Source organism: Camelina sativa, chromosome 12 (assembly GCF_030686135.1).
Source record: "Camelina sativa cultivar CO46 ecotype springtype chromosome 12, ASM3068613v1".
NCBI classification, from domain to species: domain Eukaryota; kingdom Viridiplantae; phylum Streptophyta; class Magnoliopsida; order Brassicales; family Brassicaceae; genus Camelina; species Camelina sativa.
This window is the reverse complement of record NC_141891.1, coordinates 6,551,481-6,576,716: the sequence shown is the minus strand read 5'-3', so window position 1 is coordinate 6,576,716 and position 25,236 is coordinate 6,551,481. Positions and strand designations below refer to the sequence as shown.

The window sequence follows — 25,236 nt, the reverse complement described above, 5'->3', positions numbered from 1 at the left end:
AAATAATAATAATAAATTAATCACAACTAACAACTACAGCAAATGAGCAAAACAACAATTTTAAGTACACAATATTAACTTCTCATCATAATTATTGAAAAAAACATTAAAAAAATATAGAAGATAATCTCAAATTTTGAAAAGTAAACAGCACACTAAATTATACTTACTGCAAAACATTTAAAAAAAAAATATCCAACAAACAACATAAGCACCCAAATCAAACACAACAGACATAAAAATGAATTTACATAACCAAAAATTAATATACACAAAAAACCGAAATACACCTTCATCTAATTTCCGCGCGTAGCGCGGGTCAATTGCTAGTTATTCTATAAACATATTTTAAAATCACTAGTTATTTGATACATTGTATAGTCATTAATTAAATTTATCATATAACTCTACAATATTTCTATTTATTTGATATTGGTATATTGATTTACATATTAATTAAAAAATAAAAATAAAAAAATAACTGGATATCAACTTTTATATTTTTTTTATCGTCTGGATTTATTATTGATTGCAAATTATGGGAACAATTACATATATTCTACCATGGCAATTCCTTCCGACCCTATTAGATTCTCTACAAATACTCTTGCTCTCCTGTGCTCCATGTTCTTGATGGTCACCATCCTTCTCTATGCTTATCTTCATGTGTACGTAGTAGAATCACGGCGATAATTGCGTATCACTGGATTTGTCTGTAAATTTACCTCCATTAATCTGCATAATTAATAAATCGTATTATCTGGAACTCAAACCCCAGACCTTCTGGTGTAAAAGCATTAATGAACCCTATGCCAACCACTGGGCCAATGGAACTTCCACCAACTTTTATATTTACTTTCTAAATTATGGGATTTAATAGATAATTTTCTGTAATTTAGATTTCAATAAATTAATCTAAACCCAAATTGAATTTCATTTATGACGAACTAAAAAAAAAACTGAATTTTCATATGGAACATCTGAATTCGTAAAATAACAATTTTGTTTTATTTATTTACAGGAGTACTTGAGTTGAATTTGCAGTAATACAACAAAAAAGTATTAACACAAACCATCATACTATATACCATGATTAAATAAAATGATAATTTTGTAGTGTTTTTTTTTTAACATGTATCATTATTAATTTACTGTTGATCCAGGGACATTGTGGGGAACTATGCGGATATTGTATTTGCAAACAGTGATGAAGCAAGAGCGTTTTGTCACTTTTCCGCAGAGGTACATGAGCCACTTTGTTCCATTTGTTTCGGTGACGGATGGAATCAACGGGTCATACATTGGAGCAAAAGGAGAGGCCATAAACATTCCTCCTTCCCCATGCGTGCCAGTTGACACATGTGGTGCTGGAGATGCTTACGCTTCAGGGATCTTATACGGTATCTTGAGAGGAGTCTCTGACTTGAAAGGAATGGGAGATATGGCTGCTACGATTGCAGCGACTGTGGTGGGTCAACAGGGAACCAGGCTAAGGGTTCAGGACGCGGTTGACTTGGCTCGATCACATGCCTACCGTCTCAAAGGTTCTGGTGTTCGAACAGATATTGGGTCTTGATCAAATTTCTCTACCTTGTGATTTTTAGCTTTTATGATACATTCTTTGATTTTCGTGCCTTTTGCAATTTGACTTGTAATCTTTGTATGTAACATTTTAGTAGTATATATATATATATAAACAAAGTCTGATAGAATATTCTTGCAACATGGGAATTTTCAAGCCTTAACAATTTGACATTCAGGAACAACGCAATACCAATATCTTATTAAGGATGGTCATATTGACAGCCGTACGTAAATACAAAGTTGGACTGCTTATAAGCTGTTGTTATGTGGAACATGGATTTTTTTATATTTTATTCATATAGAGTGATGAAACTGATTAACCACGAGAAGTCCCTCTTGTGATACAAAATCCATGATTACATTATGCGCCTTACGGAACAATTACGTTCCACATTCCTACGTCCCTTCTTGATCAGATACGGGCGTCCGTCTTTAACCTTTCCTTCCACTTTGAAGTCCGCTGGGGGGTACACGGACTCTGGGTACATATGCTTTACGATGTCTAGCTGAACGGTTATTTTCTCGAAAGGGCTCTCTGGTGACCCGTCCAAGAACACAAATTCCTCTGAGAGCCTCATACCTTTCTGCTTGGCTATGAGATCGGCGTTGGCCAAGTTGACATATAACTCAGAGGAGATTGGCTCGAGAATTCCCTTGATGACCATGGCTCGTAGAAGTCTGGTGTCAAGATCGTCAGCAGCCCGTGCTGAGGCGTATGTGATTTTCACATTTTTCAAACCGCCAACTCCTCTGGACGCCACTTGCCTTAACGAATTTCCTAAAACCTCGGCTAGTTCCACATATGGTTTCAGCTCGGTTGGTACCTGCAATGCATTCTGATGTAAGCTTTTGCGCATAACCAATATGAAGAGTTATCTTGTAACAATTGAATAAACTGTAAAAACAAAGAGCTATGAGAGACTGCATTTCTCTTATTTCAATTCACAAATCACAGAGGATGAATGAGAGACGCTCACAGAGGACTCAGTAGAGATACAATGTCCTACTTTCAGTCTTAGGCGGCTAGCTACGATACTTGCGTCTTAGAACTAAGTTTCGAATGTGATGAAGCGTATTAAAACAAACTTTTTACCAGCAAAAACCAGTGCTCACCTCAGGAGAAACCATAGGTGCATTGAATGCAGTAGCAGCAAGCTCGCCTCCTCCATTCAGAGCTCCAACAACAGCTTCAGCAAGATCAGTGCTAACTCCTTTCTGTCAATTTTTCAAAAAACGATCAGAAGCGAAATTAAAGAGCAAAAACCAAGAATAAAAATATATTACGCAACATGAATTTTGCACACCTGAGTACTGGCTGCGAGATGAGGTATCACAGTGACCCTCTCGTGCTGCAGAAGCTTAGTGTATTTAAACGATTCATATATATCTTCAGTGAAGACATCAATTGCAGCCCGAGCAACAATACCAGAATCCAGAGCTTTCACTAGCCCGTCTTCGTGGATGAGACCTCCATGAGAAACATTGACGATGCAAACTCCTTTCTTCATTATGGCAAAGCGATGGTCAGATAGTGTTATCCATGTTCTTTCGCTAAAGGGCAAGTGCAGAGAAATGAAATCTGCATTGGCGAGGGCAGCACTTAAGCTGCTGAAGCGGACTAAGTCAGCACCAATTGCACGTGCACGGTCTGCTACGACAAATGGATCAAGAGCAAGGACTCGCATACCAAGGCCCTTGGCACGGCGAGCAACTTCGGCCCCAACGTTCCCGAGTCCGTAAACTAAAAGGGTCTTTCCCACAAGCTTGTTCATCTCCAACTGATCATCTCCTGCATTGCATTAAGTAGAGACATTAATTAATTAAATACTATAATCCATCCGTCAGTAGATAAGTACATAGTCACTCTACCACACTGACACAAGCTCAAGCTAATTGAAGAATCTAGCTAACAAGAATCAACAGATTCGCCAAAAAAAAAGAAAAAAAAAAAAGGTAAAGAGTTACTAACCAGCCTTGGCTTCAGCTTGGGCCATGGCAGTCATAAGAGCGATTGCGTGCTCAGCGGCAGCGATGGTGTTGGGCCTCGGCGCTTTGACGACCAGACACCCAAACTCCGTGGCTGTTCTCAGGCCCACGTTGTCGAACCCAGCACCAGCGCGTCCGACAACCTTCAACCGTCCGCGAGACGCTTCAAACACTTTACGGCCAACAATTGTTTCACTATGCACGATCAAAGCGTCACAGAGCGAGACCTTAGCATACAGCTCCTCGGTGGTCATGTCATACGAGCAGTCGACATTCGCGAAACCCTCCAACACCTTTAAACCATCCTCACCGATCTTCTCAGCAACCAGGATCGTAGGCTTGGATCCAACGTAACACCGCCGCTGAAGAGTAATACTGCGTCGTCCGCGGGAAGGGATGAAAGCGATGGACGGGAATGGGAGAGGCGATCTGGAGGAGGAGTTCTTGTGAGAATTATTGGTGGCGGCGGAGATCGAGAAACATGCGCCGGCGACGGCTGACGACATAGCTACCGCTTCTAGGGATCTATTTACTAACTTGTATTCTTAAAGGAAACTTGGTGGACAAGTTACAAAAGGAAACACAAATCTGATCTAGGGCATTTTTTTTTTTTTTTTGTAAGAAATAGGTAGTGGACTGTAATTCAGTTTGGCCCATATTAATTATAGTAGCCTTTAATTATTCATAAGGCCTGTTAAAAATCGATGCCCACAATCCAATATTTTAAGTCACGTGTGTCGTCGTCTACACTCGCAAGTTCACAAGTAAATGCAATTAATGGAATGTATCACATTATTTTTGTATGGTTTAATTTTCAACTAACCATTGTATTTTTACGCTAATTACTAATTTAACTAGATTATGAGTACTGATTGAAATTCTTTTTATTTATATTGTAATTTTTATATACAAAATAATTTATGTAATTTATTTTAAAAATTGTTGTGAATAAAACATTATGCAATAAAATCATCTACTAAAACTGATGAACCCGTGCTAGAGCACAAATTTTTGTAACTTTTACTTAAAGCACTATAAATGTGATTGTTTTATTTGTTTTAAAAGTTATTTTTTTTAGGAAACACTATGCCATTAAATCATATGTTGAATATGACTTATGGAAATAACGTATATTTTGTATAGATTTTGATCCGCGGTACACCGCGAATTAAGTTATTTGATAAAAAGTAATATTTTGTTTGTTAACTTTTTGTTACAGTATTAATTTAATCAACTTAATTAGATATGTCTATTAATTTAATATTCATATTATTAACAAAATAATGAAATGATATTTTACCCGTGTAGCACCGAATTAACAAAAATTTAAATTTATATTAGTATCTACTCAAACACGTCGTGTCATATAACCCCGTCGTGTAATATTTTGACAGATGTAATACAAAGAATCCGATCAAGAGAGTAGACGATGGAGACTTTGAGATCTCCCTTGATCGTTATGAAATATGAAATATTTATTAAAAAAAATTAGTCAGAAGTAAAGTGTAACTCGTGACAACAACATATATAAAAGAAAATAAATAACAAGCCAGATGAATTATTTGCACAGCTGAGATAGAACCAAAACGACCATTGATTCGTCCAACAAGACCATGGTATTGTTCTTTGATCTTTTGATCTGAAAAATAGGAGTATAGGAAACAAACACAATCCTAAGAAGTTGATGCATATAGTAGCTTATTTAAAGAAGAAGAAGAAGAAGGGATAGAAAAACTTATATTCACCAATACCATTTCTTGGTGGCACTGCAATCTGAAGTAACATGACTTTACCACGCCAATCTTCATTTTCCTCCAAAAATTTCTCAAATGCTTGATACTTTTGTGGGATCCCTCTGATCATATCGAGACGATCTACACCTAGTATCAACTGTCAACAAAATCAATATGTTATATCTTTTCTACCAATTTAAACATCAGATAGCATACAAGTATGTAGATATATCTACCTTTCTGGCACCAAAATCGCTTTTAAACTTCTTCATGTATTGTATGATCTCAGAGAGTGCACTTGTGTTTATAAACCTCTCAGGTTCTATCCGAATTGGAAACTATAAAATCCAAACATATACAAAAATTATGAATTAATTACATAATGAGATGATTAAGATCATTAAATCAGAGCATATAATCATTCTTAAGAGATTTCAAGATGGGTCATTACAACAGCTACTCGAGTGACTTTTCCCTGATCCACAACTCCTTCAGATGTTGCATCGTTGCGATATTCTGGTGGCGTTCCCATGTAGTGAAATATCGGCCACAGAGTATTGTTGCAGTAGCCATTGTAGTATTGATCCCTGCAAACCAAACCCAACACTTTAAATCATATAACGAATTAAAGGTTCTCTAATATAAATATTTTATATTAAAATGAGCAGATCTTTTTTATTATTATTATTATTTTCTATACAAATGAAAAACACAAACGGATTCAAAGGTCATCAAAGATCGATTTCTACATGACTAGCTCTCTTTAAATACTGCATATATATTTAATTGTGTGTAAAGGTTGCATGATCCGTAATTAATTAAATTTATGTGTTTCGGGATCTAATTCATAGTAACAAAACAAAACATGACTCTATATACGACGTTACGAGATTTTGAAAACTGTATACGTACTTTTTCAGCTAAAGCAACGGAGAGCGTTTTATTCCCAACCGCATCATGAACATCTACTCCAGGCCATCCAATCCATTTGGTCTCAAACTCTTTCAAACCTTTAAGAGAATCACCACAGATTAATATATATGACAACAGTTATATATGATTGCCGAAATTTTTATAAATGAATTTTAATCTCTGCAAGCTACATCCTAATTTTTATTCGTTGTGGCATCATGCGTAGGTTCCACTTGCACTAGTTTATTTGTATGTAGATTGATCGTATATATATATATATAGTTATATATAAACAACTCATATTTTATATGTATTATGTATATTTGTTTCGTTAAGCGTGGGATCACTATAGATTGACCATTTCTGTTCTATCTTTCTAATATAATTGGCCATAATTCAACAATAAAAAAAAGGAGCAAAAATGAAACCATGCAAATGAAAACCTGACCATTTCAATGGCGATCGTTACGTGAACTCCAGGCAAGCTAGACTTACGTACCACAATTAACACACATAATTATACAAGTATGAAAGTAGTGACATAACCTTCATCAAATAAAGAAACTACTAGTGTACGTCATACTGATAAATATGCATGTACAAATGCCGCTTTCAGTATTTAATTTAGCTAACGCAAATGATATTTTAAAATTCTCTCTAGCTAACTCATATATATCTTCCAAAAGACATATTGTCAAATTCCTTTTTGTTATATTAAAATCATATATTCATATTGTTATCTTTTAATAGTACTAATACTAACATGAATATGGACTTTTCTGAAAATTGTGTATGATTTATCATTTATATAATTGAGATATTTTGTCGGAGATGGATATTTGACAAGTTAACGTTATTATATTAATTTTTTTCCTTCTAAAAGTTTAGGTACGAATTGACTTTTTCAAAAGTCAACACAATAAATTTTAAAAGTTAAATGACTAACGGGTTCACATGGGAAACGAAAACACCCTAAACAACAAACAATCTAATCATCTTTCCTTCTTTATATAAACCGTTGTTTCCCAAAAGGTTTGTTCTCGACATATGTACTTTGTACACCAACAAAAGAAGAAGAAAATAGATAAAAGAGGAAACAAAATCTCGGAGAGAGAGAGAGAGATATGGGTGAGCTAGGTTGCTTATATGGACGAAGGAGACCTAGAAGCAATAGTCAGAGGCTACTCCGGCTCCGGAGAGGCTTTTTCCGGCGAAAGTTCCGGTGGGTTTTCACCTTCGTTTTGCCTTGCGATGGAGACGTCTAGCTTCTACCAACCGGATATGGAGACAACCGGTTTAGACGAACTCGGTGAACTCTACAAACCCTTTTACCCTTTCTCCACACAAACGATCCTCACAAGCTCGGTCTCTGTCCCTGAAGACTCTATAAGTTTCCGAGATGAGAAGAAACAACGAACACATGGTTGTCTTCTATCCAACGGATCAAGACTTGATCATATCCGAATCCCAGAATCCAAATCAAAGAAGAGGTCAGTATTCTTGAAGTTCTTGAGAGAGTTCTTTAAAATGCGAAAAAATAATATTCTTAAATTATACATCATATAAAATTTTTTGTGTTGTCTTAATTTATTACAAATCATATAGAGTTGTGAATATGTTTATCTCCAACCGGGTTTTGTTTTTCAGTTCTGATAAAATATATGCTCCTTGTCGAATAGAATTAATATAATAAATAATTTTGTGATTTTAAATTTGGCAGCAAGAAGAATCAACAGAAGAGAGTCGTTGAGCAAGTAAAGCAAGAGAATCTGTTGTCGGACGCATGGATCAAGTAAATGTCACATAATCAATAGATAGAAAACTCACGTTTCAAACCAGTGACTGCTTGAAGCCGAACATCTTAATGAAAATATGCAGAATTGTTTGTCCATAATCTTCAATGATTCCTCGAGGTAGCTTATAAGTGAGTTAAGGAGGCATGCAAAAGGTTTCTTGAAAAAAGACAAAGAGGAATAACCATTAAGTTAAGGGAAAATTAAAGGATACGGTGCAAAAGAAGCTTTAGTGTGGAGTGCAAACAGGCCAAGTGCTTGAGTTGCAGCTGCCTTTTCATCCAAAACTCCTGTTCGAACGCTAATGTTCCGAACTCTGGGCTCATCATGAGCATCATCATCAGAAGATACCCCACCAAAATCATTGACATGTTCATCGTCTGACTCATCAATGTCAACTGCAGATCCATCATCGAGATTGCACGACGCAAAAAAAATGGCATAACGCGAGGTAAATACTGCGAAAAATGTACATTGCGAAAAATGAAAGGTGGCAAAATCGCCTCCATCCCTTTTCTCCCAACAGAACAGACATTGCGACAATCCCTTCAAGCTCAGTAGACCTTGCACGGGCACGAAGATCCTCTTCCTTGGTGAGCAAGTAGCACAAAGCATTAATAAATATTTCAGATACCAGTTCAAAAGAAACTCTTGCATAGATTTGTCAGTGTACCATGCATGTCTCTTGTAGAATACGCGAGCTACTTTTGAGAGCGGCCATAAGCTTCTGCATTAAATGATCAAGCAAAGGAACAATTTCCTCTCCCATGTTCTCACAGAATGCTGCTAAAGTGTAGTGTGACTTTTCCTGTAGACAATAATGAGAAATGTTACTAATAACCAATAATGAGAAATGTTATCATGGCAGAGTACGAATAACCAAGGTTACATGTTATCATGGCAGAAAGGTGCATTTCCACAAAAAAGAGGACATCTACCTCTCTCAATACAAAAGGACATCTACCTCTCTCAATACAAAAGGGAACTTCTGGAGGATAAAATTAGTAAAAAGACTTGCAGGTGTAAGAGGGAACTTCTGGAGGATAAAATTAGTAAAAAGAGGACATCTACCTCTCTCAATACAAAAGGCCGTTTCAGCTCAAGCTCCAAAGTATGGAATGCACCAATCTGTGATACAAAACGAGCTTCAGCACCAGAAAAATATTTACAGGGTAAGAGTCAGCCTCACGTTCAGAGTCTCTTCCCCCACCAGGTATCTCTCTCTGAACTTTACTGATAACAGGAAAATAAAACCGCAACTACTAACTCCTTGCATGATACTACATCAATTAATCAAAACACCACCCAATCCAATTTACTCCTTGTGGATTTTCATGAAAAAGTCTTACAAACCAATGAACTTATAATGTGATACATGAATTCAATGAGAAAAAATCAAAGCATGTGTGCCTAACCATTCAATAGCAAGAAAGGGCAGTGAAAACTGAAAGAAGAACGTACCTAAAAGTGACAGCCATTACACTATCACGAACAGCAATCAGGTTATAAGCATACCATAGATCATCAGAGTCCTCCGCCACCATCTACCCTCAATTTAAGTCAGCAAAAGAATATGAATTGCAGTTATAAACTAGGTACTGAAACATATATGAGCACCCCAAAAAACAAAAAACAAATCACAGATGAAGAAGGAATGAATCAAACCTTAACGCTTCCGGGTCCATTACGAGCATAATCCCTATGAACGATCTTCATCTCTCAGGCCTTTTGAAAAGTATGTCCACTAGAGCAGAGTCTATAGAGACATAGAGACAGAGATTAACAACCACTAGTCTCGAAAAGGTTCTCTGCTAAAGCCTTTTTAAGTTCTCAGGTCAACAGAATTTAACAGAAATCGTATCAGACTCAACCAGATATGATGCACCGGGGAATTGGTAAAAGCTAAGCAGCAAACACGGTGAGTTTATGAGCCATATATTACAAACCTTTATGCCGGATAAGTTGTATCCGTCCGCCAGACCAAAATACCACAAATCAGAAATAACAAAAAGCTTCAAAGACAGACCTATGCCGACAACTAAACAAGCTAGCCGCCAGAAGTGAGTTTTTATTATTACACAGAAAGCAGAACAGCCATTTGTATTCTTAAATGGACCACTAAAAGAATAGGCTCAGCTCTCTAAGTTTCTTTCTACTAGCGATGATTATTATTAACCAGGGATTGTGACTAGTTGCAATCTAAAAAACATTTCCTAAAACAAGAGAATCAGCAGAACAAAAATAAATCGAATGCTCAGAATCCAAATTATAGAAAATTTCCAAAAGCTACCAAAAATCTTGAATCCCTGAAGCCAAACCCTCCGGCAGAACTGCTTCCAAAGCTGCCTCACTATAACATTTCCACATTATACATAAACATCAACACACAATGATACATACAAAAAAAATTCTGAAAACATTAACAGAAGAATATCAGATAGAATTTGAGATTACTCGAATTTGTAGTAGGAGCCGATATCCTTATGAGAAAGCTGCGATAGTGTAGTATCTTTAGGAGTAAAGAGAGGCCTTCCATTAGGACCTACATCTAAAGACGGGATCTTATCATCATCAGCTAACCTCTTAGCTCGACCGGCTTCAAGGTCATCTCCACCGCCGGCTCCAAACTCGCCGTCCTCGGCTCCGGCTGCATTAGGAGCGCCTCCGCCTTTAGGTTTGGATTTTTTGCCTTCAGCCTTCTTCGTCTTGGTGATTGAAGTTTTCGTGCTCTTGGAAGATGAAAAGCATCGATGCGCGTGATCTAAACTCGGGAGAAGTGTTCCCACGGCGGCGGCTGAGTTCGGCGCTGAGAAATGAGAAACGGTATCATTTAGAATTAAAGAACTCCGATTCAATTTGAGATTCCTGGCGGCGGTTCTTACGAAGGGCCTCCACATTTCGTTGGCTTCGTCTCTCTCTCTCACTCACTCTTGTCACCGTGAAAAGGTTTTAGGGAGGGATTTGGACGCAAATCTGACGACCAAAGGAAAGGGGCTGAAGCAGCGAGCTAAACTAAGTGGCAAACTTGTAAATTTTGACTATTTTTTTTTACTTTGGCGTTAAGCCCATTTATTAATGGGCCGACCGATATAAAAGATTGGGTCCATTTCCTGATATGATTACGTCACGTATCTATTTAGCCTTTTTTGTAATTTTATATTCTTTTTGCCAGTTATAATTTCCTTTTTAATACATTTAGTATAGAGTATAGACATATCGTTAGTTTTTTTCTAATCAATAAACGAATATTAATTTTATTGATATCTGACATAGTATAAGGCACATGACTCATGAGATAACTATTTTGTATAATACTAGACTAGATATCAAGTTATTTGTTTTAAATCACCACTAAAAATCATACTTATTGTTTAATTTATGGTTTTGCTCCCACGATTATATTTTTTCAACTTTGTTATACTATAGTTGAAAACATTAACAGAATGACTTTTAAAGTAAGACCCAATAGAATGTCACATCCGATAAAATTGGGGCCACTAGAATAACGAAATTTGTCGAATTGTCAAAAATGAATAAGCAAAAAAAAAAGAAAGACCAATATTTTAATAATAAAGTGGGGGAAGGAAAGAAGAATCAATTATGAGAAAACCATTTTTTGGAGTGGTTATTGTGGATTTTACCACTTTTTGAATAGTTTGTGGATTTTACCATTTTTTAGGTTACAAAAATTTGATTAAACATGTGTTTTATTTGTTATGTTTGGGTTTATTCGGTTCTATTTATTCTTAGGATTTAGTATTTGGTATTAAGTATGTATTGTATTTTGAAAAAAAACCAAAAATACGTATTTTTTTCCTTCTCAAAAGTGGTAATATTCGTAAACTTTTCGAAAAATAGTATATCCAAAATATTTTTTTCAAAAAGTGGCATTTTTAACAAGTATCCCAAGAAAGAAAGAAAACAAGGAAAGGGAAAGCAAGAGAAATGGCGATCTACCGTTAAAGATAATAACAATACAATTTGTGTGTGTGTGTGTGAGTGTGTGTCTCCCATATCTTTTTAGGTACTCCGTACTCCCTCCCACTAGATGTGTGCTCATCAAAAGACTAGGCTAAATGTATAAAGTAATTAAAAATGATTTTTCACTGAGATTGTTACAATATAGACTACAACTCATATCAAATTAAATATTTGTCTTCACTAATATGATTCCATTAAATTAATGTTGGCCGACCGACTAAATATAACATCACCCAAGTTGTGACTTGTGAACACGTCAAGCTTGATATAAATCCGTATCATATTTTATAGTAATATATACTCTTTTTTTTATATATCTTCAGAACACCCAAATGGTACCCTTTTTTATTATTAACCTTAAATATATCTTCCACCAAGAATCAAGACAAAAAATAAACTCATAACCCCAATCATATGATATGTCCGACGATAATGTGTTATTAAGAGCTCAAACCATAGAATAGTCAAAATTCTTAACCCCATATATCCGTTGTTATTTATGCCAAGTGCAACAAAATCCCAACCAACACAAAATATATATCATACTCATGGTGTCCAAACAAAAACATATAGTTCATAGATTCGTTTGATATTATAATCGTATTTTTTCTAAAACAACAATAATGATACGATACCCTGACAAGCCGGCCCAGCAACAATTGACGCCCAATACGTAACCATTTTTTAAATGGATTTTATAAGGTAAATTTTATAAATTGAAATAAAATCTTAAGAGTTTATAAAATAGAGGCCTATTTTTGGAATAATAGATAGATAAAGATTAAAATTTGAGACCAAATTCTAAACTTTTTGAAAATGAGGCCTATATTTGTAATGTAAATGTTTAGTTGAGCCTAATTTTTTTACTAAAATTTTCACAAAAAAAAGATAGAGGCCCAATACACTTGTGTCATTCTGTGGAATGTGTGGTGGGCCGAGTCCTAACTGTAAGTTAATACTACAAGATAGCTCCATAAAGTATTTTCGGTAAAGTGACATTTTTTCAGACTAATGTTTTATGAGTCTTCACAATCACAATCATTGTTTGCAAATGGAATTAGAAAACTAATTAGTAAAACGGAATACCAAACTTTGTAGTCAGTCCATTATAACGATTTCACCATGTCTTTGTTGTGTTTTCAAGTTTGGCGGAAAAAAACAAATAAAAAAACAAACAACAAAGGCTGATAAGTTTACCGTGAGAGACCAGGTATTTGTAGAATAATAAAATATCATAAAATCCTAGTCATTTTTGACAAAACTCGTAATACCACCAAAACATAGCCAACTTTAGTCAATTAAACTAAAGTAAAATTTAGTACTCAAACACTAGTCTTGGTCACATCTAAACGACAAAACATATAATAACGACAGTTAAATATTAATGTGTAGTTGTCCGCGGTTATTTTTCTCCTTTTCTTTTTCTTTTTCTAATTACAAAATATTAGTATATTAAAAGAGACCGTGTCACTAATCCGATAGAGATCTACTCAACTAGTCATATATATAAAAGAGCTGAAGATGTCTCTTCATTTCTCACAAGCCACAACAAAAAAAAACAAAAAAAAAACTCTCAGGGATCTTTCTCATTCTCCTCTTGCAAAATTTCTCACCGGAATATTTCACAACCATGATCTCTGTAGTAATCTTCGCCGAACTGTTGGTAGAGTACACAGCTGCTCTCGCGAAACTCACCGCCGGGATCGTGATATAACGATGAGACGATGTTGATGGCTTATTAACCTAATAATGATATATAACGATGTTGATGGCTCATTTGACGATTAATGGTCTTATTTTTATGACGTCATACTAGAAAATATGGGGAGATTTAAGTTGCTTTTGACGAGTTCATTAATTTATATTTTCTCTCTTGAATAATGCTCAACTTAGTAATTTGGGTCCTTGAAGAGTTTTTTTGGTCCTATTCACTGTATACTATTCAAAGAGTTCTTTGCTAATCTTCCAATGTATTACTTTAGTTTATATACATTAAAAGATTAGCTAAGAGTTAGGCAAAGTCGATTTTGCAATGCTCAGATGAAACTGAAGTGGTAGTAACTATTGTTTTGTTTTGTTACTACGTCTCAGAGAATGTTCCGATTTTAGAAGTAACATTGAATCAGTTTTTATAAAATATTAAATATATTATGTTGCTAAATCATTGGATGTATCTCAATCATACCAAGCTTAAATAATCAGGCGGGTAATGATGAAAATTCAATAATTGAGTTTTTTTTTTCTTTCTTGATAAACTAGCCAACGGAATATACATGATGCATAATTTTAGAAATTCGTGTTATTATCCACGAAAATTAAAAGTCTTTGTTTCTTATGGAAATGAGTTTCTAGATAAAACAGGAAATATTTTTAAAAATAGATAATATAACAAGGTGAGACGAAAACCAGGAAATATGTTAAATATATCGCACCTTTATCGGAAGGTGAACTTTAGCTTTCAGCAATTAAACAACTAGGATAGGATATAGTAGTACTGTATTGTTTTTTGATGAGTACACAAAATTTGTTGTATTGGCAAATGGCGAAATTACGGTTGGTACTCTGGTATAGCTTGAAATAGTACTAAGTTTTTAAATAGACTGATATTAATGTTTTCGAACGTTCTCCTTCTTTAAATGTTTACTTGTCAAAGTGATTTTGATTATGTCAAATGTATACGCTGTAATTTTTATTTATTTATCTCCAAAAAGTGTAGTAGTTAGTATTGACAAATGATGCATCTGCAAAATTATAGTATAATATTAGTAAACAAAATCCATTTGATTTGCTAATCAGAAGATTAGAGGAACAGCTAATCCTAATGTGAACGGCGCGTAAGACGCGCTTCCTTCATTACCTTTTCTGTCTAAAGGCGACAATAATAAACTATGAAACACGAGTCCGGGTAACGACGAAGTTAAGAGAAGAAACAATAGTTTGAAAGAGGAGGACATTGTGCATCAATTTGTCACCGTGTAAACACTTGGACGATTTGTAGCATACTCCACGTGTCAGCGTCGTGTGGGGCCTATAGTCATGATGATACAAAGGCTAGTAGTCACGTGTACCCTCTAATAGCCTTGCAACTTAGCTATCGCACTATTAATAATATCTTTGGTCTCACTCACAATAATTAACAACACTTTGGTTCATGTTCCTCGCTTAGTCTTCTTTTCGTGTCACGACTCATGAAATATATATAATTTCTCGGTCTCTCTTTTTTTATTTTTTTTTGTTCCAAGAACAGAACCAAAGTATTGTAAGATTGTAACGTTCAATATGGGAGAACCGCGACATAGACGAATGATTTTTATTAGTGATAAAATTGATTTGGTAAAAGTAGTGAAAAGTTAAAATACACAGCAAGACTTGTAAGAGATATCGTCAAGATCATATAAGTCCAAAATAAAGAACTTTCTTGCATTGGCTGATATTGACATAAAAGAAAAATAGAAACTGTGAGTTTCTCGATTTCAGGGAGGGGCTTTGTGTTGTATGGCGGGAAAACTACAAAGCACGCGTCGTTTTTATGCGATGGCAACGACACGCAGTTTATTTTGGCAATGTTTGTTTTTTGGTTACAGAAGACTAAGTAAATGGTCAACGCTAACTTTACATTAGAATTTTAGAAACCATATTCAGATAAACATTTCCAAAAATCGTCTGATTTCTCACTATCCTGAACGTTTAAGGATTTGACTTGATGATTATTCCTTTTGTTTGTGAACAGTCTTTTAAGTTTTGTTATATCTATTGGGATTGGCATAAGAGAACATGACATATGATTTTTTTTGTCATCTGTTACATTATCATTAGAAATATTCTTATAATATTTTATAATTATTTTTCAGCAGATTTAATAACTAATAAATAGAAGATCTGGTTTCCTTGCATTGCATCAATTTATAGCACTTGTGTCCTAGATTTTGTGAATCCTTACCATCTTCAATAGATAGAATAGCACATTGATCAGAATTTCATTAGGTTGTTACTTGTGAGTCTTGTAAGCAGATCCATATTTAGCCTTTTGGCTAGTTTTTCTTCTCCTACGCAGAGAAACTGGCAAATAAAACTTAAGTAAGTGGTTCTTTTGACACAGCTTAGTAGTCTCACAACAATTTAAATATTTTCTATATAGTATTCTTGCTTTGTCTTCTTTTCGTCATGAAATATATATAATTTCTCGGTCTCTCTTTTTTTGTTTGTTTGTTCCAAGAACAGAACCAAAGTACTGTAAGTTTGTAACGTTCAAAATGGGAGAATCGCCACATAGACGAATGATTTTTATTAGTGATAAAATTGATTTGGTAAAAGTAGTGAAAAGTGAAAATACACAGCAAGACTTATCGTCAAGATCATATAAGTCCAAAATAAAGAACTTTCTTGCATTGGGTGATATTAACATAAAAGAAAAGGCATCACAAAATAAAAGAGAAACACCACCACACGTATTTTTACTTTACGTGGAGGTGCTTTTGGTAGGTAAATGAATTAAATGAAAAAAAAGGAACGTTTTTTTTACCACAGTTTACTATTTCGTTACCACAATTTACCACAATTTTTGAAAAAAAAGGAACGTCTTTTTACCACAATTTACCACACGTATTTTACCACAATTTACTATTTCGTTAGACCCACTAGCTTTTTTTTGTTTTCTATGGCTAGTATAAGTTATAAATAGTCCGAGAGATTTTTATGTTTTGTGTGTTGAACAGTACTACTTACTTTTGAAAACAAAACAATTGTAGACATAAAAATAAGATTTGAGTTTCAAGTCCAATATTCTACACTCGAAAGTAAATGCAATTAAAATTAGAGTTATCATATGTTTTAGAACGCAGTGTCGATGATTAATTAATAACCAGTGCATCCAAGTATCCAACTATACTCAATAATACGGAATCACACAGGGAGAAGCAAAAAAAAAAAAAAAAAACAAAGTAGAAACTAAAAGATGAAACAAGAACAAATAATCGAATCAGACATGAAACAAGTCTCCCAAGTGTGTTCTTAAGCTGACATAATTATAAAGATGGTCAAAACCAAACTTAAAACTGTAGTAGTAATTAATCGACATAACGGCCATACCAATCGCCGACGATGTTTTCTGCCCTGGAGCTCCCGCCGGCGTACTGATATCACCGGAGGCTGACGGACCATCTCCCGACGGACCTGACGGTGAGTTTGCTGAAGGAGAATCGGACGGCGGAAGAGAAGTTGAGTCTCCCGGAGCCAAAGATGGAGAAACGGCGGGTGAGTTTGAAACAGGGGACGAAGCTTCTGGTGCCGGCGGTGAAGTCATCGGAGCAGAAGACGACGGAGGAACGGTGGAAGAAGATTTAGGTGCCGGCGGTGAAGTCATCGGAGCAGAGGAAGGGGATCAACAGGGGAAGATGAACTAGGTGGTGGCCGTCGGAGAAACAGGAGAACCTGATTTAGGTGCCATTGATCCAGGAGGAGAAGTCGTCGGAGAAGTTCCCGGTGCGGCGGCGTGAGGAGGCTGATCTATGTTTTATTGCTTATTATCATTTGCCAATAACAATTTATCAGTTGTTACCTAAAGTAAAAATTAAGTAGTCCACCCATTCATAAACTATCCCTTTATTTATTTATTTATTATTACAATGAGTGATTTTTTTTGTTTTTTTTGCTTTTAGTACTTTCACACTTTCTAAATCTACCATCTTAACTACTACTATTGTTTGATTTATCTGCCTCTGTCTTGAGTTTCAAAATTGTTTCTGTATTTTTTTTTTTGGGTGAAATTTTATACTAGAAAAAAACTTATCATTTTTTTAGTTAATCATGGGGTACATAGTATAATGGTTTGCGTTGATATTTGTTAGTTGTATTGCTTGAAATTCTATCTCTGGATGAGGTATGCACAAAGACTAATTTCTAAGTAAAAAGAAAAAAATCTTATTTTATGAGTTATTGGAATCTAAATAACAGAAAATTATTTCTTAAATCCCCATAATTATGAAAGTTAATATAATATACGAAAAAATATATATATATATATATATATATATATAAAAAAGCAAAATAGGTAGTGGGCTGTAATTCAGTTTGGCCCATAAGCTACATATTAATTAAAGTAGGCCTCTAATTATTCATAAGGCCTTCAATATTTTTAAGTCACGTGTGTGGTCTTCTTCTTCTTCTTCCCAATCTACCACGAAAACTCACCACATCATCATCTTCAACTCGGCTCCTGCAACGTATGATGTCATGATACAGAAAAGAAGAAAAAGCATCTGTACGATTCAAAAAAATCTAGCATTCTGTCCCTTGACCAGAAGCAAAGCATGGGTCTTCTCTGTGCAAGGGACTGCGATTTTGCAAGGTACAAATCTAATTTACTCTTACTCTTTTCCTAATTCATGTACAAAATACAAAATTGATATGGCTGCTTTTGACTGTCTATGTATCTTCCTACACTCTAGCATTATGCTCTTAAATTTCGTAATTCGTGTAGATTCAAAATTCGAAATGATTTTTGAGTGTATTTATAATCCTACCCACATTTCTCTACACACATTCTATCATTCTCCTTCTTCGTTTTTTTTCATTTCTCAAACCAAAATACACAAAAAAACCCAAACACAGAGAGAATGTCAATCTCGAGCTGCTTCACCTCTCCGGCTCTGTTCTTTCCCAGGAAACAAGTGTTTCCTTCCAACAAGGACACCAACACCAAGCTTTCGCTGAAACCAAAGACAAACCTTTGTGTTGGTCTTGTTTTGGTTAACCCCAAGCAGAAGCCTCTTCTTGTGAAGAAGAGAGGTGGTGATGAGTTGAAAGATGAAGATGAGTTGAAAGATGAGAACGTGGATGAGAAGGTCGTGGATGAAGCTAAGAATGAGAAGGTAAGATGATGGAGAAGAGGTCGAGAAGAAGAGAGATCTTGCGAAGAAGATTGCCTTTGCTCTCTTTGGAGAGATTCTCAAAAAAGCAAAAACCCATATCAGAAACACAAGCAAACCCGTAAGGACTGGAATTCATATTTCTATTTTGCCATGGATGAACTTTTTAAACCTCGGCCCAAATACGAAGACGACGAAGACGAAGACGACGACGACGACAAAAACAAAAACAAAAAACGCCCCTCCCAGGAAGATCTGAGTGACCATACATACTTCTACGTGCCACTCAACCTCACTTTTGACTGCTTTTTCATACCTGGGCACAACTCCATCAAGCTTTTCATCCAACTGTTCAAGGATGGTGAAGAGGAACTCATTCTGGAGAAAAAGCACTGGGATATTCTTGATGAGGTTGATCAAGAGAATCAAGAGAAGGAGGATGAGGTTAATCAAGAGAATCAAGAGAAGGAGAAGGAGAAGAAGCCGGTGGCGGGGAAGAGAATCAAAGGAGGAAAGAAGAAGAAAATAATTTAGGGTTGTTAGTTGAGAATAAGAAGATTTAGGGTTGTTAGTTGAGAATAATGGATTTGATGTTGTTAGTTGAGAATAATGGATTTGATAGTTTAGGGTTGTTGTGAGATTTTCGGTTTGCTTCCACGTTGTTAATTGTATTCCGATTTCTCAGTTAAATAATGGATTTGATGTTGCTACTTTACATAACAGAGAACCAAATTATCTCTATCTCTTGATTACAATCACAATTACAAGTAACATAATTGTCATCTTTGAACCAGATTTAGTCAATTATAAGTAACCAAATCTCTTGATTGCCTTCCTCTCTATCTATGTGTAGTTAGTCGTGTGTGGATGATATCATCAGGCTTTGCTTCTATGTGTGATACTGAAAGAGTAGAGATGTTGAAAAAGCAAGTGAGTGAGCTGAAAGAGGTTATAGAAGGGAAGGATTATCTATCTACTAAGGAGCTATAAAGAGCAAAAGATAGAGCTTTCGCAGAAGGTAAAAGAGTTGCAGCAGAGATTGGATCCCAACCATATTGTAGTACGTGGAAAGGTTAGCCATTGTGCACTCTTGCGTACCTATGGTGTGAATATGATTAAGTAGCTCTAGCTTCTTATTATCAATTGATGCCTTGAAATATGTGTATCTTTTAGGTTGATTTCTCTCGAGTTGAGTTTCTAGAGAAACTGGTACTGGTTTTGGAAAAGGGGACAAGGGAACTGATTAATCACGAGGAGAGGGGTAAACTATTACAAGCAATGGATGGTTGCAGCTATGAGGCAGCAGCTGGAGGCTCATTGTCCAACACTCTTGTTGCTCTCGCTAGATTTGGCTCTCAATCTATCGGTGACCAGCCTTTGAATGTCGCTTAGCTGGCAGTATTGGAGGTGACCCTCTCGGCAGCTTTTACGGGTACTCAACTTGTCTTTTACTTTTTTTGTTGACCCTTTACTCGCTGAGTCGTCTGATCAAGAGGACGATGATGATCTTGCTCCTGATCGTGCAGCTGCTGAAGTTATTGACACACTAGCTATGAACCTGCCAACAAAATTGTTCCTTTGCTTGATCATTTAATGCAGAAGCTTATGGCCGCCCTCAAAAGTAGCCCGCGTAATTTACAAGAGACATGCATGGTACACTGAAAAATCTTTGCAAGAGTTTCTTTTGAACTGGTATCTGAAATATTTATTTAAGCTTTGTGCTACTTGCTTGCAGTCTGCAATAGGGTCGGTTGCTGCTGCTGCTGAGCAAGCATTCAATCCATATGCTGAGAGCGTTCTAGAGTTGATGAAGTTTTACATGGTTCTCACCAAGGACGAGGATCTTCGTGCCCGTGCAAGGTCTACTGAGCTTGTAGGGATTGTCGCAATGTCTGTTGGGAGAAAAGGGATGGAGGCGATTTTGCCACCTTTCATTGATGCTGCAATATCAGTAAATTGCCTTACCATATTCTTTTTCTTTGAACTAAATATGTTATTTTGTGAAACAAAGAGCTCACAATTACAAAATACCAGGGATTTGAATTGGACTTCAGTGAGTTGCGAGAATATACTCATGGATTCTTCAGCAACATAGCTGAAATATTGGATGACGCTTTTGCCCAGGTAGGCATACATTGCTTTCTAATAGACTTTATAATAGCTTTGAATTCAGTGATTAGGTTCAAGTAAACAGAAAGTACATTTTTCGCAGTATTTACCTCGCGTTATAGCTGGCCACTACGAGTTAGCACCGATGTTTGCACTGACTATGATTGGTTGACTGTAGAAAATACCTTCAGAATATTTCGTAAATCAATAATCCTGCCTTCTTGATGCTATTGTCTATTTATGCTCGACAATAGCTTTTATATATACAAACGCTCTCAGTTCTTTTTGTTTTGGATGCTTAAGATCTTAAACACCCTTTATTTTGAAAGGTTTCTTTTCAATGCCTCAACTGGTCAGCAGAATCGGGGTCATTGGTGTGACCCTCATGGCCGTCTTATCTGGTTTTGGAGCTGTAAATTTGTTTTTTGGGGTGCTCATATATGTTTCAGTACCTAGTTTATAACTGCAATTCATATTCTTTTGCTGACTTAAATTGAGGGTAGATGGTGGCGGAGGACTCTGATGATCTATGGTATGCTTATAACCTGATTGCTGTTCGTGATAGTGTAATGGCTGTCACTTTTAGGTACGTTCTTCTTTCAGTTTTCACTGCCCTTTTCTTGCTATTGAATGGTTAGGAAAACATGCTTTGATTTTTTCTCATTGAATTTATGTATCACATTATAAGTTAATTAGTTTGTAAGATTTCCCATGAAAATCCGTAAGAAGTAAAGGGGTTTGGTTAACCGATATATCATGCAAGGAATTAGTAGTTACGGTTTTGTTTTCCTGCTATCAGAAAAGTTCAGAGAGAGATACCTGGTGGGGGAAGAGACTCTGAACGTGTTAAACTGAAGCTGGAAGTACAAGTTGAGGTATGGTTTTCCTTCTTCATCTGTGATTTGTTACTTGTTTTTTGGGGTGCTCATATATGTTTCAGTACCTAGTTTATAACTGCAATTCATATTCTTTTGCTGACTTAAATTGAGGGTAGATGGTGGCGGAGGACTCTGATGATCTATGGTATGCTTATAACCTGATTGCTGTTCGTGATAGTGTAATGGCTGTCACTTTTAGGTACGTTCTTCTTTCAGTTTTCACTGCCCTTTCTTGCTATTGAATGGTTAGGCACACATGCTTTGATTTTTTCTCATTGAATTCATGTATCACATTATAAGTTCATTGGTTTGTAAGACTTTTTCATGAAAATCCACAAGGAGTAAATTGGATTGGGTGGTGTTTTGATTAATTGATGTAGTATCATGCAAGGAGTTAGTAGTTGCGGTTTTATTTTCCTGTTATCAGTAAAGTTCAGAGAGAGATACCTGGTGGGGGAAGAGACTCTGAACGTGAGGCTGACTCTTACCCTGTAAATATTTTTCTGGTGCTGAAGCTCGTTTTGTATCACAGATTGGTGCATTCCATACTTTGGAGCTTGAGCTGAAACGGCCTTTTGTATTGAGAGAGGTAGATGTCCTCTTTTTACTAATTTTATCCTCCAGAAGTTCCCTCTTACACCTGCAAGTCTTTTTACTAATTTTATCCTCCAGAAGTTCCCTTTTGTATTGAGAGAGGTAGATGTCCTTTTGTATTGAGAGAGGTAGATGTCCTCTTTTTTGTGGAAATGCACCTTTCTGCCATGATAACATGTAACCTTGGTTATTCGTACTCTGCCATGATAACATTTCTCATTATTGGTTATTAGTAACATTTCTCATTATTGTCTACAGGAAAAGTCACACTACACTTTAGCAGCATTCTGTGAGAACATGGGAGAGGAAATTGTTCCTTTGCTTGATCATTTAATGCAGAAGCTTATGGCCGCTCTCAAAAGTAGCTCGCGTATTCTACAAGAGACATGCATGGTACACTGACAAATCTATGCAAGAGTTTCTTTTGAACTGGTATCTGAAATATTTATTAATGCTTTGTGCTACTTGCTCACCAAGGAAGAGGATCTTCGTGCCCGTGCAAGGTCTACTGAGCTTGAAGGGATTGTCGCAATGTCTGTTCTGTTGGGAGAAAAGGGATGGAGGCGATTTTGCCACCTTTCATTTTTCGCAATGTACATTTTTCGCAGTATTTACCTCGCGTTATGCCATTTTTTTTGCGTCGTGCAATCTCGATGATGGATCTGCAGTTGACATTGATGAGTCAGACGATGAACATGTCAATGATTTTGGTGGGGTATCTTCTGATGATGATGCTCATGATGAGCCCAGAGTTCGGAACATTAGCGTTCGAACAGGAGTTTTGGATGAAAAGGCAGCTGCAACTCAAGCACTTGGCCTGTTTGCACTCCACACTAAAGCTTCTTTTGCACCGTATCCTTTAATTTTCCCTTAACTTAATGGTTATTCCTCTTTGTCTTTTTTCAAGAAACCTTTTGCATGCCTCCTTAACTCACTTATAAGCTACCTCGAGGAATCATTGAAGATTATGGACAAACAATTCTGCATATTTTCATTAAGATGTTCGGCTTCAAGCAGTCACTGGTTTGAAACGTGAGTTTTCTATCTATTGATTATGTGACATTTACTTGATCCATGCGTCCGACAACAGATTCTCTTGCTTTACTTGCTCAACGACTCTCTTCTGTTGATTCTTCTTGCTGCCAAATTTAAAATCACAAAATTATTTATTATATTAATTCTATTCGACAAGGAGCATATATTTTATCAGAACTGAAAAACAAAACCCGGTTGGAGATAAACATATTCACAACTCTATATGATTTGTAATAAATTAAGACAACACAAAAAATTTTATATGATGTATAATTTAAGAATATTATTTTTTCGCATTTTAAAGAACTCTCTCAAGAACTTCAAGAATACTGACCTCTTCTTTGATTTGGATTCTGGGATTCGGATATGATCAAGTCTTGATCCGTTGGATAGAAGACAACCATGTGTTCGTTGTTTCTTCTCATCTCGGAAACTTATAGAGTCTTCAGGGACAGAGACCGAGCTTGTGAGGATCGTTTGTGTGGAGAAAGGGTAAAAGGGTTTGTAGAGTTCACCGAGTTCGTCTAAACCGGTTGTCTCCATATCCGGTTGGTAGAAGCTAGACGTCTCCATCGCAAGGCAAAACGAAGGTGAAAACCCACCGGAACTTTCGCCGGAAAAAGCCTCTCCGGAGCCGGAGTAGCCTCTGACTATTGCTTCTAGGTCTCCTTCGTCCATATAAGCAACCTAGCTCACCCATATCTCTCTCTCTCTCTCCGAGATTTTGTTTCCTCTTTTATCTATTTTCTTCTTCTTTTGTTGGTGTACAAAGTACATATGTCGAGAACAAACCTTTTGGGAAACAACGGTTTATATAAAGAAGGAAAGATGATTAGATTGTTTGTTGTTTAGGGTGTTTTCGTTTCCCATGTGAACCCGTTAGTCATTTAACTTTTAAAATTTATTGTGTTGACTTTTGAAAAAGTCAATTCGTACCTAAACTTTTAGAAGGAAAAAAATTAATATAATAACGTTAACTTGTCAAATATCCATCTCCGACAAAATATCTCAATTATATAAATGATAAATCATACACAATTTTCAGAAAAGTCCATATTCATGTTAGTATTAGTACTATTAAAAGATAACAATATGAATATATGATTTTAATATAACAAAAAGGAATTTGACAATATGTCTTTTGGAAGATATATATGAGTTAGCTAGAGAGAATTTTAAAATATCATTTGCGTTAGCTAAATTAAATACTGAAAGCGGCATTTGTACATGCATATTTATCAGTATGACGTACACTAGTAGTTTCTTTATTTGATGAAGGTTATGTCACTACTTTCATACTTGTATAATTATGTGTGTTAATTGTGGTACGTAAGTCTAGCTTGCCTGGAGTTCACGTAACGATCGCCATTGAAATGGTCAGGTTTTCATTTGCATGGTTTCATTTTTGCTCCTTTTTTTTATTGTTGAATTATGGCCAATTATATTAGAAAGATAGAACAGAAATGGTCAATCTATAGTGATCCCACGCTTAACGAAACAAATATACATAATACATATAAAATATGAGTTGTTTATATATAACTATATATATATATATACGATCAATCTACATACAAATAAACTAGTGCAAGTGGAACCTACGCATGATGCCACAACGAATAAAAATTAGGATGTAGCTTGCAGAGATTAAAATTCATTTATAAAAATTTCGGCAATCATATATAACTGTTGTCATATATATTAATCTGTGGTGATTCTCTTAAAGGTTTGAAAGAGTTTGAGACCAAATGGATTGGATGGCCTG

General features: G+C 35.8%; 4 protein-coding genes and 2 long non-coding RNA genes across 16 annotated transcripts; 1 reads left to right on the top strand and 5 right to left on the bottom strand.

Moving 5' to 3' along the window:
• Positions 1-1,779: 1,779 nt before the first annotated feature.
• Positions 1,780-4,132, bottom strand: LOC104733263 (D-3-phosphoglycerate dehydrogenase 1, chloroplastic-like). Its single transcript, XM_010452855.3, has 4 exons — positions 3,554-4,132; positions 2,889-3,373; positions 2,698-2,799; positions 1,780-2,408 (listed from the first exon to the last, which is right to left on the bottom strand). The coding sequence occupies exons 1-4, from the start codon at positions 4,074-4,076 to the stop codon at positions 1,941-1,943; spliced, it is 1,578 nt and encodes a 525-aa protein (XP_010451157.2). The 5' UTR covers positions 4,077-4,132; the 3' UTR covers positions 1,780-1,940.
• A 1,136-nt stretch (positions 4,133-5,268) lies between these two features.
• LOC104733264 (putative alpha,alpha-trehalose-phosphate synthase [UDP-forming] 4) lies at positions 5,269-6,730 on the bottom strand. Its single transcript, XM_087476774.1, has 5 exons — positions 6,715-6,730; positions 6,169-6,313; positions 5,755-5,890; positions 5,540-5,641; positions 5,269-5,460 (listed from the first exon to the last, which is right to left on the bottom strand). Exons 1-5 carry the CDS (start codon positions 6,728-6,730, stop codon positions 5,269-5,271), a joined length of 591 nt encoding a protein of 196 aa, XP_087332900.1.
• Positions 6,731-7,190: 460 nt separating this feature from the next.
• On the bottom strand, positions 7,191-9,724 carry LOC147930230 (uncharacterized). The gene is made up of 9 exons (XM_087476773.1): positions 9,674-9,724; positions 9,470-9,552; positions 9,178-9,241; positions 9,043-9,136; positions 8,947-8,996; positions 8,682-8,816; positions 8,223-8,593; positions 8,043-8,132; positions 7,191-7,664 (listed from the first exon to the last, which is right to left on the bottom strand). The coding sequence occupies exons 1-9, from the start codon at positions 9,722-9,724 to the stop codon at positions 7,544-7,546; spliced, it is 1,059 nt and encodes a 352-aa protein (XP_087332899.1). The 3' UTR covers positions 7,191-7,543.
• An 8,221-nt stretch (positions 9,725-17,945) lies between these two features.
• LOC147930229 (uncharacterized) lies at positions 17,946-19,435 on the bottom strand. Its single transcript, XR_015575332.1, has 2 exons — positions 19,172-19,435; positions 17,946-18,203 (listed from the first exon to the last, which is right to left on the bottom strand). It is a non-coding gene; the product is annotated as an uncharacterized LOC147930229 (long non-coding RNA).
• Positions 18,107-24,317, top strand: LOC104733265 (putative importin subunit beta-4). Of its 11 annotated transcripts, none has more exons than XM_087479678.1 (14): positions 18,200-18,335; positions 19,709-19,927; positions 20,029-20,287; positions 20,382-20,508; positions 20,591-20,806; positions 20,890-20,979; positions 21,468-21,550; positions 21,764-21,839; positions 21,959-22,041; positions 22,375-22,431; positions 22,695-22,829; positions 22,918-23,288; positions 23,379-23,468; positions 23,847-24,317. In XM_087479678.1, the coding sequence occupies exons 4-10, from the start codon at positions 20,449-20,451 to the stop codon at positions 22,406-22,408; spliced, it is 642 nt and encodes a 213-aa protein (XP_087335804.1). In that variant the 5' UTR covers positions 18,200-18,335; positions 19,709-19,927; positions 20,029-20,287; positions 20,382-20,448; the 3' UTR covers positions 22,409-22,431; positions 22,695-22,829; positions 22,918-23,288; positions 23,379-23,468; positions 23,847-24,317. The 11 variants fall into 11 exon arrangements, with proteins under 11 accessions (XP_087335806.1, XP_087335805.1, XP_087335811.1 ...); XM_087479677.1 differs by having other exon boundaries at positions 22,914-23,288; XM_087479675.1 differs by having other exon boundaries at positions 22,270-22,431; positions 22,914-23,288.
• On the bottom strand, positions 22,641-23,942 carry LOC147930228 (uncharacterized). Its single transcript, XR_015575333.1, has 2 exons — positions 23,806-23,942; positions 22,641-23,575 (listed from the first exon to the last, which is right to left on the bottom strand). It is a non-coding gene; the product is annotated as an uncharacterized LOC147930228 (long non-coding RNA).
• Positions 24,318-25,236: the final 919 nt, after the last annotated feature.